General features: G+C 47.1%; 2 protein-coding genes across 3 annotated transcripts; one reads left to right on the top strand and one right to left on the bottom strand.

Moving 5' to 3' along the window:
• Positions 1-473: 473 nt before the first annotated feature.
• RPL7A (ribosomal protein L7a) lies at positions 474-4,696 on the bottom strand. The gene is made up of 8 exons (XM_083807522.1): positions 4,603-4,696; positions 4,072-4,192; positions 3,473-3,622; positions 2,488-2,628; positions 2,087-2,166; positions 1,631-1,761; positions 1,124-1,193; positions 474-638 (listed from the first exon to the last, which is right to left on the bottom strand). The coding sequence occupies exons 1-8, from the start codon at positions 4,603-4,605 to the stop codon at positions 534-536; spliced, it is 801 nt and encodes a 266-aa protein (XP_083663648.1). The 5' UTR covers positions 4,606-4,696; the 3' UTR covers positions 474-533.
• MED22 (mediator complex subunit 22) lies at positions 4,676-11,262 on the top strand. Of its 2 annotated transcripts, none has more exons than XM_083807525.1 (4): positions 4,676-4,857; positions 5,232-5,312; positions 5,646-5,854; positions 9,892-11,262. In XM_083807525.1, exons 1-4 carry the CDS (start codon positions 4,735-4,737, stop codon positions 10,082-10,084), a joined length of 606 nt encoding a protein of 201 aa, XP_083663651.1. In that variant the 5' UTR covers positions 4,676-4,734; the 3' UTR covers positions 10,085-11,262. The 2 variants fall into 2 exon arrangements, with proteins under 2 accessions (XP_083663651.1, XP_083663650.1); XM_083807524.1 differs by having other exon boundaries at positions 9,886-11,262.
• Positions 11,263-11,388: the final 126 nt, after the last annotated feature.

Below are 11,388 nucleotides of genomic sequence, written 5' to 3'. Positions count from 1 at the left end.
CTCGGCACGCCTTCACTGACCAGTGTTGCACTGCAAGAGGCATTACAGACCTCCTAAAGAGAAGGTCTTAATGATCTGCTTAGGAAGGTAAAATGCTGTAACTCCCTGCATAAACATGCCCTTACAAAATCCATACAGTAACTCAGTCTAGGCAGTAGTGATGATCTAGATCTATTTCCAACTGAGATGTTTACATAATTAAACTAGGCTGAAGCCAGAACTAGCCCAGCCCATTTAATTTTTCTGATCACCACAGCACATGCAGCTGAGGGGCTGTTGATACACTGTTTAAAGGAGAGGAATTACTACATGGGACTAGCAGTTAAGGGCAGTTGTTCTAAACAAATAACCTGTGCCATACCACTCTGTGCAGTGCTATTCAATCATCTGCGTGAAGGCAAATGGAGAAGTCAGGCAGTGACCATGTGCAACCCACTGTCTCGAACCCTCTCATTAATAGAGACCACTGAAACTTCCATCTGGGGGTTTATTCTTTTTATGTACAGAAACCATGGTAGCAGTCCAGTACATCTTCAGCCCAGCTTAGTAGCCAGTTCTTTGGCCTTTGCTTTTTCAAGCTTGGCAATGCGAGCCACTGATTTTGGACCCAAGACGTTACCACCCCAGTGACGACGGATCTGCAAAGAAGCGAGAACAAGTTAGATATCTCTTACAATCTTGTACTTCATAGCTCAACTGACTTGCTCAATTCCACTCCTTTACGCACAAGGGGAAGAGCTCCCACGATTAGGAACTCTTACAAATCTAAAGCAGTGAACTACACCATGGGGCAGCACAGAGATGTGACAGTTTAAAAATCTTTCCCTGCCATCACATAACTTCTGGACTTCAGGAATGGAATCGAGTCTAGCTGAAGTTGTTGACCTCTTGATACTCCTCACCCTGTGTTAGTTGCATTTGCTTTTAACTTGGTGACAGTGTTCACCTTCTAGCCCACCCTCAAGTAAGAATCTGGATACATCATAAAAAAATCTAGATACAACACACCCAACAGGCTTTACTCTGATCTCACTCAGAAATAGTCATCTGCATTTCACTGGGAAGCTGTTGGGGATGTTACCAGTATGAACTGAAAGACAAGGCTAGCAGCAGAGAATCTTACCTCATCATATCTGTCATTGTAGTTGGTCTTGACAGCTTCAACCAGCTTTGCAAGGGCTCCCTTATCCTCCCTGTTGGTGACAGGTTAAATTCCTATGCAGCATCCATTTAATGTCCTCTCTAAGTCTTTTGTCTCAGGATTAAACAGCTTGGAATACCAACGTTTTTCAGGTTAAGCATAGCATCATTTACAAAAGGTTAATCACTCAAACCATCAAAGCTGTAAGAACTCTCAGTGCTTAGATGGTAATTCTGTTTACAGATCTCAGTTGAGAGTAAGCCATCCGTTTTAGTAAACCAAAGTAATGTATAGCTCCAGCATCTGACAGACTGCTACATACAAGATGTCCTCTATATTAGAGAGGTAGTCCATGCAAGCTGTTTTTTCCATTTTCCTTCTTTAAACTAGAGAAGCTCAAGTTTGGTATCTGTCAGCCCTATAGTCTGTGCTTATGGGCGGTTTCTTTTCTCCACCACAGTGCATCCAGTCAGCACACAGAATACTTACGGGTTAACTTGGGTGAAAGCAACACAGGTACAAGTTTTCCTGTGGACCAGTCGCCCCAGTCTGGCCTTGCTCTTGATTATGCAGTATGGCACTCCCATCTTGCGGCACAGGGCTGGCAAGAAGACCACCAGCTGAAATGAGACAGAGTGCTTTATCACTGAGGGGGAACAGCTTTTTATCCTCTCAGTTGGCCTGGGCTGTGGCAATTGCTCAGTGTTAAAAAGCTCGTTTTTGCTCTTCAGCATTGATTCAGGTGAAGAAATTCATACATCATCGCAAGGGCCAAGCCTCAGCTTAATAAAACAACAACTAAGAACATGCATAAGCACTCCACTTGTGGTAAACAAGTTTTGATGTGTTTATTTGTCCCAAAATACACTCTCACCCCAAATCCAGTTCTGACCTCAGCTCAAGTTACACAGACAGGCTCTACCTTGTACTACTGAGTATGCTTACCTCTATGGGGTCCACATCATGGGCAATCACTACAAGCTGCGCCTTCTTGTTCTCCACCAGAGTTGTGACAGTGTTAACACCTGAAAAGCAAGTCAAAAATGTTTGTTTTAGGTCAGTCTTTTTCCAGGGCTTTCACATAAGCTTCATACAACCCACTGTTTTCATAGCACACCGGTAAGAAAATTGTGAAAACTTCCACATCCTTCCAGTAACACAGAGAAGCAGTTCCATGGACAATTTGCTAAAGCTCAGGGTTAAAAAGCTCGTCTATTTTGCTCTTCACTTTAAGTTCAGGTGAAGAAATTCACACATCATTGCCATAGCATGTCCAATTCTGTACGCCTGGAGCAGAAGGCACCCCATTCCCACATATGCAAATAGGCAAGTTTGTGTACACTTACCTGCCCGCAGAACCGGTGGCCTCTTGGTTGGAGTATCTCCCTTTCCTGCAGCTTTCTGCTCAGCACGAGCCAGCAGCCTCTGCTTCTTCTCTTGCTTAGTTTCTGGCCTGTATTTGTGCGCCAGCTTCAGAAGCTGCGTAGCTGGAAGAGAGCATGGACTAGTTACCTGTGTAACCTGAAAATCTCAGCATTATTTTTTAAGGGACTCAAGTGCATCAGCGATCTTGGTGGTTGTCATCAAGTGTATTTAGACAGCAAGTTAGCATCATTTGCACAATGCAGGGCGGAGCTAGCAGAGTGCCTCCAGAGCCCATATTTACCACCTATGCACCTTTATTGGCATCAACAACTCCTTTAATGCTTGAGTGAGAAAGCATCTGCAACTCAACAGCAACTACAGTTAAGGGTGGTGCACTTTTTCCTCTAAAGCAAGCAACTTGTTTGACATCTACAAGGGTTACTTGTTTAGGTTTAAAATTTCTTACACAGACACCATCACCTGAAAAAGACTATTCACTCATGCACAGAAGCCCCTGAAGTATTTTTTTTCCCCTATATGTGTGTATATATATATATATATATATATATATATCAGGGTCAGCTTGCAGGATGTTGGCTTTCCCTCCAAAGCCTGCACTGAGAAAGATTTCTCAACCTATCTGATGCAGTCAAAAAACCCTACATGTTCTCCATCAAGCTAGAAGAATAGTCTCCAATGGAAACACAACAATTCTGAGTTTGCATCCCTAAGTAGGAGCCCCGGTATTTTCTACTCCCTTTTCAAAACACATAGCAGCCACAAAATTTTGGTCAGCGAATTCATAAGACAGCTTGTTGTTCCTATTATCACAGTCATTATTAAAGCCTCCCTAAAGTGCTTCCAGCAATACTGCAGCTTACCTTTAAGTCTTATTTTGGTTTCTTTCCTTACACACAACCCCCTGAAGACCCAAGTCAAGAGAATTTTGTGGAGGCACACCCTTACCTGTTTGGCGGTCCAAAGCCTGAGTGAACTGGTTAATTGCAGGAGGCACCTTCAGGCGCTTGTACAGAATGGACCTCTGGCGCTGGAGTCTGATGTAGCGGGGCCATTTCACAAAGCGTGTGAGATCACGCTTAGGCTGGATATCCTGTCCTAGAAATACAGACTTTAACTCACAGCCGTTCCAGACCACACAGCAGCAGTATGGAACAGGCAGGAGTGCATCAGCGATCTTGGTGGTTATGTATGTCAGCACAACCATTCAGATAACAAATACTTTTTTACATCATCTGCACACAGTATAAAAATAGTACTACGTAAACCTGACTTAGATGACTGCATCCTATGTAAAAGGGCAAGATTCAGCCACAACAGGAAGATGTAATGCATCTTTGCAGCATGGAAAATCTAGCAAGGTATCCATAGACACCTTCAAATATCCAGCAAAATACAGCTCTACCACTGATAGTAGAGCAACTGCCTGTATTTCCTTCTCCACTCTACAGTTTTATTGCAATACAATTCAGTGTTATTTACATGTCTGTTAATTAAAAAAAAAACACACATTTTTTGAAGTAGCCTAAAAATATCCCCTTACTCACCGATGCCAAAGTTCTTGGGCCTCTTCTCAAAGAGGGGATTGACGACCTTCTTGGCCTCCTGCTTCTTGACTACGGCAGGGGCAGGTGCCACCTTCTTACCCTTGGCCTTCTTTCCCTTCGGCTGCAAATAGAAAATAAGCACGTTCTTCTTTTTTGCCTGAACTACTTGGTGCACTTTAAGAGCTTACAGCCCACCTCAGAAATACCTATTTCCAGGCACTTATCCAGCCAGACAAGATGCCTCGCTCTTCGCAAGCCCAAACCCTTCGATAAAGCTTAAAAACGTTAACGAGGCTCCCCCCGGCCGGACGCGGCCTCCTCCGGCCGGGAAACGCTGCGGCCTGCCCGGGCCGCCCCGCTCCGCCGCTCGGCTCCTCGGCCCCGCAGCCCGCCATCCGCCACCACAGGCCCATCCCGAACCCTTTCCACATCCCCCCCGGGCTGCCGGGCACCCGCGGCGCCTCCTCAGCGGGCGGATGGCGGCGGATAACGGCGGCCCCCCCCGCCATCCCCGCGCCGGCCGCCGCTCACCATCTTGGAGGCAGGAGGAGAGGGGAGGGCGGGGCGCGCCGCGGGATTTCTGCGCCCTGCGAAGTCTCGCGAGAGGACGGGAGGGGCAGGGAGGGGCCGGGGGGGTGGCGGGGGCAGGAGGGAGGTTCTGTCATGGCGCAGCAGCGGGTGCTGCCGCAGAGCAAGGAGACCCTGCTGCAGTCGTACAACAAGCGCCTCAAGGACGATGTCAAATCCATCATGGACAACTTCACCGAGATCATCAAGACTGCTAAGGTGAGAGGGGAGAGCCCGGGGGGTGGCCCCGAGGGACCCGTTTCCCCCCCCGAGGGACCCCTTTCCCCCCCCGAGGGACCCCTTTTCCCCCCGAGGGACCCCTTTTCCCCCCGAGGGAGCAGGGTCCCCTCTCAGGGCGGGTGGCTCTCAGTTCCCCCTCCTGCCCTGGGGCAGCGTAAAGGGGCTGCTGAGTGAGGGCAGCCGCTGAGGGGATGGGGCAGGCTGACAGAGGTGGGCAGTGGGCGACCCAAAGGCAGCCCTAGGGGTTGCAGGTGTAGGCTGAACTGGACTGAAACGAAATTCCTTCCAGTGTGGCAGTCGTGTCAGGGTTTCGGTGTGTGAAGGTGGAATTGTGTGGGTTTTTTTTTGCTTAGATTGAGGATGAAACTCAAGTCTCTCGAGCAACGCAGGGTGAACAAGATAACTATGAGATGCATGTCAGAGCTGCAAACATTGTAAGTAGCACTCTCATACTCAAATCGTTGGGCAGCGCGTCCTTCAGGAGTGGTTTGCTTCATTATTATATTCAGAGCAGCCTTTATAGCACTCACAAGGACTGCTGCTGAAAGAGTAACCTGATATTCGGGGTGGCTGTGGGGTAAAGTCCTCCTCTGGGGGTAAAGCATGGTTGCCAGCTACAGACTTCTGTCAGAATCCTCACCTAATGCGGGAGCTTCATCTTAACTGGGGCTTGGGCTGTCAGAGCGGCTTGGGGGACCTTGTTCTAGAATTGGAGCGAGCACTTTTTTAATATACTAATGCTACATGATTTTTCTCCCTGCTACGAGGTCCGAGCTGGTGAGTCCCTGATGAAACTTGTGTCTGACTTGAAGCAGTTCTTGATCCTCAATGATTTCCCCTCTGTGAATGAAGCTATCAACCAGCGCAACCAGCAGCTGAGGAGCTTGCAGGAGGAATGTGACAAGAAGTTGATTGCACTACGGGATGAGATCTCCATTGACCTGTACGAGCTAGAAGAAGAATATTACTCTTCCAGGTACAAATAGGGCAGTGGACTTCTCCTTAGTGACTCCACCCCTTCTGGGGGAGTTAGTCCAGACAACAAGTAGTCCTTAGCGTATAGGTCTTGAGAATGTTCCCAACAAAATTTTATTCCTATTTATAATTCGGTCAGACTCTCAGCAACTTAAAACAACTGCCACTTCCTTGCGGATATCCTACAGGGTATAAATGTCTTGGTGAAGGAGATATTCACAGCATCTAGGTGCCTGCTTCAGTTGGCTAGATTTGACAGATAATTTGCATAGGATCCTTTGCAATCATTGTAAAAGGAGATGAATTTCCTTGGGGGACATAGGCTTCAGTCTCAATATCCCTCTGTAGGAACTTTTATCTCTCCCTGGAGAGTGTAGCTTGCTGAGCTGGGTCCTAATGTTAGATGAGATTAACACGTCCCCCATCCTTGTGGTGAGTTCTTTCACAAGTGACCTGGTAACACAGCGTGCCTTTTCTCTTGTAGTCCACTGCTCCAGTTGCCTGGAGTCCTGTTGAGGTGAACATTTGAAATGAGCAAAAAAGACATGCTCAGTTTCACTGAATTATGAAGTATTGTGATAGGATTTTTTTATGAAAGATTTATAACTCATTTGTTTGTGGAATTTTTAAGATTTTAAAAACACTTTTACTTAGAAAACAGGTTTTAGAGAATTTAGGCACTTTATTTTTTTAATTTTATTTTTTTTTTTGTCATGCACTCCAGCACTTGTAAATGAAAGCAGGAGAAAACAAATGAGAACCTGATTATGTTGGCTGCACTGTCCAAACTAAGTGAAATCAGTGCAATAGTGGTGCGAATTCTAACCAAAAATTTTCTAAATCTTACAAAAAATTTTCATGACCAGGTTTTCCATTTTTGTCTCTTCCCTCTTTCTAAAATTTCTGAGTGTCTATAACCCCAGATAAGTTAACTAAAACCATAATTGCTCAGTATCTTTGGAACTTAGGCCATTGTTTATGGGTAATATAAATATTTTAACACTAAAATGATGCGACATAGTTTAGAAACTGCTACGATGCTTTAAGAAAACTTGAGGTAAAGTTTAGAGTCGTTTTTTTTAAACTTTACTCAGTTTTTGGGAGAGGTGGCAAGGGGTCCTAGAAACGTCTCGGAAAGGAAGAGCGATGATCACAGACCTAAGCACTACTCCTGGCCCTGATGGGTCGGGGATGTATCCACTACGTAGACTGCACGCAGCACAGCGTGGGCTGCACCAGGGTGACCCAGTGTGGGGCGGCAGTGCCTCACGTGTGCCAGAGGAGCTTCTCTCCCACCGCCACCAGGCTGCCGTGGCTGTGTGTCAGTGGTTTTCCCTCTTGGGCTAGGGGGTTCTGACCATGCTGGCGTGGTCTCTTACCTGCCTGGTACAAGATGCCGTGTAAAGCAACCCTTTGTAACAGAGCTAACATCTAAACACAGATGGTTTTCTTTCCTGGTACACTGAATGGATCTGCCTTCACGTTCTTTCTTGTAAGAGTGGTCATGAGGTGAGGAAGCTCAGCTAGGGTACAGAGCTATGATCCCTCCACTGAAACCTCGTATCATATAGCACTTAATCATTGCTTTTAGCACTTAACTCCCTTCTCGTGCTCCTTCCTGCCTTTTTCTGCACCAAAGAAATTGTGTGTGTAAATACAGAAGCAGTGATTTATTCAAAGTCCTTTTATAATTCTAACATTAAGATATTTTTAATGGAATTTTATTGTCTGATGTGGGAAAGCATTTCTGTTATGTCACATAGCCTTAGAGCATTATAATCATGTTTAAATGGCTGTGAATGTAACAGGTGGCCTGCCCACCAACAGGACGTTCTGTGCTGACCTGGGAGCCCAGCTGGGGTTTCCCGTCTGTACTCCGTTACTTTCTCTTGGGGCTTGATCCCACAGGATTTATAAAGAGGCGCACAGTCCTCTGAGGACAGGACGTGGGTTTCAGACAGCTGTCCTGCCAAACTGTTCTCCGGCGCCCCGGTTACCCTGAAGTTCGGGGGCGAGTTTGTTTTAGGTTGTCCCTCCAGGGAGGCTGTAGAAAAGTGAGCTTCCCAACAGCTGTGAAAAGCCCGTTAGAGGGAGCATGTCCTGCCCAGGAATTGTCACTGCCTTTATTTTGTGCTAACAGCACTGGGAGGCAGCCCCTTGCACCACAGCCAGTACCCAGTAGGATGTGTCTTGGCTGTAGGGTTGCGCTTCCCTGCGAAGCTTTTCTTGTGCACATAGGGGATTTGGTGAGGGGACTTGAAGGCAGGTCGATGAGACTAAAGCTGAGAAGAGAGCTCTGAAGGGGGCTCTGCTTTCAGTCCCTGGGCTTGAGCAGTTTCCTGGAGCTGTTCCTTTGTGCACAGACCTGGCTGTGTGCCCCGGGGGGAGCAGCGAGGTCTCTTTCATGCTCTAAGAAGCCTTCAAAGGACAGGATAGGACTTTGGGTGGTGCTGCTGTGGGCCGTGCAGCTGCTGCTCATCCACTCGGCCTTTCAAGGAGTGGGACGTGCGAGGTGAGCGTTAGGCTTTTGGAAATGTTCTAACTGGGGCAGCAGGAGGAGCAGCTCCACGTCGATGCAGCTAACATTTTCTTAGTAACTGACCTACCAGGACAGGTGTGGTGGATGCCGTGGTCAGGTTCTCCTTGGAAACCACGGCTTGAGGTTTAAGACTGACAGAAAAGGGACCGTAGCTCTGGGTCGGTCCCAAAGGTTTTCACTAAGTGAACCCAGAGCTGCTTTGTGTTGGGGACTCGAGGGCAGGGTGATCCTGCTCCAGCAATAGGAATCTTCCGAGGGGTTTAACAAAGGCCCTGGGTATAAAACCTGGATCCGCTGCCTTCCCACTCCTACTGTGACGCCAGCTGGGTGATGCTGCCAGAAAAAAGCTCAAATGTTAGGTGCTTGCAACTAGTGCTTTGTGTGCTTATTCTCCAAAGCAGTAACTCCAAGTCCAGCTTGCCTTCTGTCATCCTAAACCCAAAACTTGTGTTTATGTTCCATTGCTCCCTCCTCTGAGATCACAGGAGCTGTCTTGAGTGTGGACTTAGACCTCAACATGTTTCATGTTTGTGCAATTTGAAGTGTCTCGTATTTCTGCACTTAAACTATTTCCCAAAGCATCTATTCAAGTCCATACGTTAAAAATGTAAATAAAGCTACAACGACAAAATCACTGGACCCACTGGGTTTGTTTTACTCTGATCGCAAGCTGCTTTTTGCTCCAGCACTCACTTTGTCTTGGGTGTCTCTCGTGTGTGCAGCTCCTTCCTCTCTTTGGAATTTTTTCTGTTTTTGTTCCAGTTTTTTCCATCGCTTTATTTTTTAGTTTTGCCCTTCCATGTCGTGTTTTCCTTGTAGCACAGGCAAGAATTAGCCGGTTGTTTACTTTCCCATGCTGCTGATTCATCTGACTGTAGCCTAGCGGTTAAATCCAGCGAGCTGCTTTGTAAGAACTGTTAACTCTGGTACTGCTGAAACCTGTAGAAGCTGACAGCACTTTATAGGCTGGGGAGTTTCAAAAGAAGACACAGACCTTCTGTGGAGCGCTTTACTGAAGGGGCAAGGAGGCAAATAGACTTAAGTTTAGAGCATGGTTGAGATTTTTCTCCCTCACATAGGCTGCAATCAGACTCCAAGAGAAAAGAGTGTGGATGAGGTCTTTGCCTCGCTCAAGAACTCCCATCTTTGGGGTGTCAGAACTTCTGCCCAGATCTCTCTAGGGACTCGTAGTGTCTGGATGAGAACCGAGCCTCTGCTTCAGTTTGTAGCAACAGCTTTGTCTCTGAAATTTCCCTGATCCTTCCCAGGCCCATGAGATTCAACACCAGCCCCTGAGGGGTGTGTTAGGAAAGGCCAGTGCCCCAAGAGTTGTGATGAATTTGTGAACACAGACCTTACATCCATGAACATTTTTTTGCCATTTTCTTAATGCTTTGCTTCTGTCTTGCTTTTCCTCCCTCCCCTTTCCTCCCTCCCCTCCTTTCTTATTGCACCTGCTGCCTCTCCTTACTGGGGTTGTTTGTTCTGGAAAGCTACAGTCTCTGTGACAGCAATGATCTCCCGCTGTGCGAAGCCTACTGGAGACAAGATTTTGCCACGCTGTCCCCCGAAAGCCTCTCCATGCCTCTGACAACTGCCACAGCAGAGCAGAGCGTTGCTACCTCTCAGAGCTCGACCCCATCGCACCCTCACGTGAACGGGCATGGGGCGGGCCCGACGGAGCACTCCTGAAGAGGATTCTCTGCTGCTGACCACGTTCTTCCTGGTGGCGCTGAGCTGCTGGAAGTCTTCCACCTGCTGTACTGAGCGAGCAACTCCTGCTGTCAGGAGAATGCACTGGGGCTGTGACTGCGGGATTCTGCGCACTGGACAGCCACAGTGCTTTCTCCGTGCCTGGGACACTGCCACGAGTGTTCCTCGCGCTTAAGAGAAAGTGATAAGTAAATACCGAGCTGATTATTCTAACAAATTAGTGTTAGGTTTGCTTTTCCGTGACAGTTACGTGTAGAGTTTGTTAGAAATCCAGAATTTATTTCCATGTGAATCTCACAGTAAGTACATGTTAGAGTGCTGGGAGCTGAACTTGTTAGGGCTAGGAAACTCGAGCCAAATCTGGCAGTTGTGTGTTTCGGGGGCTTTACGCGGTTCCCAAGGTTTCTGACATTCTGGCTGCTTTAAAGCTTTCTCAGGATGCCATCAGACAACTTCTGTTCTACTTAGAACAGAATCTTAAGAATCTTCTAGTATTTTTACTCAGCATTCTTCACTGTCAAAATGCTTCACAAACTTGAACTTTTTCCTAGGAATCCTTTGGGAGGAGGCTCTCTAGGAGGCCTGTATTGACGAACAGTATTCTGCCTTTTGGAAAGAAAAGGGCAAACTGAGAATCAGACTGAGGTATTAAATGATGGGACTCACTTAAGGCTGTAGATAGAAGCAGGAGCACACTCCTGTTAGTCTGATTCCTTGTTCCGCTATTTACACAGCAGCTTTCAATTAGTGTAGCGTGAGCTAGCACAAAACTAGCATTTATGTTGGTGATAGTTTCTTTAATTAAATCTTGAGCCAAGTGAGGCGTATGGAGCCTAGAGGGTGGGTGACTCGGTTACAGTTTCCTTCCAAAGGAACAGTTTTGGTGCTTTGTTGGGCAGCTGGGCACTTGTGCCCTCTGTGGTTGTTAAGAGGTGGCTCTGACTGCGCAGTCTAAGGGGGATGGAGTTGAACTGGAACACCACCATGACGGCCGCAGAGCTGATGCCTTCAGAACAGCGTAGCAGAGCTTCCTCAGCATTGCGCTGTACCGCCTTGTTTCTCCGGGTGCGAGTTTCGGTTTACTTCCTGTTCTCTTCCTTTCATTCCATTTATTTTTTTGTAACTAGGTGGTTTAATAAAATAACTCTTTTGTATAATTTTTTTTTTCAAGCGTGTGTTTTCAGCCACAACCTTCTGTGACAACATGACACCGTTAAGCGCGAGCGTTCCTTAGGACGAGCGTTCCAGGACGCGTTCAGCAGCAAACCCCTCCAGCTGCAGCC

Source organism: Anser anser (genome assembly GCF_964211835.1).
Source record: "Anser anser genome assembly, chromosome: 21".
NCBI lineage: Eukaryota > Metazoa > Chordata > Aves > Anseriformes > Anatidae > Anser > Anser anser.
Note: the sequence above shows the minus strand (reverse complement) of the source record. Positions and strands in the feature narration are given on the sequence as shown.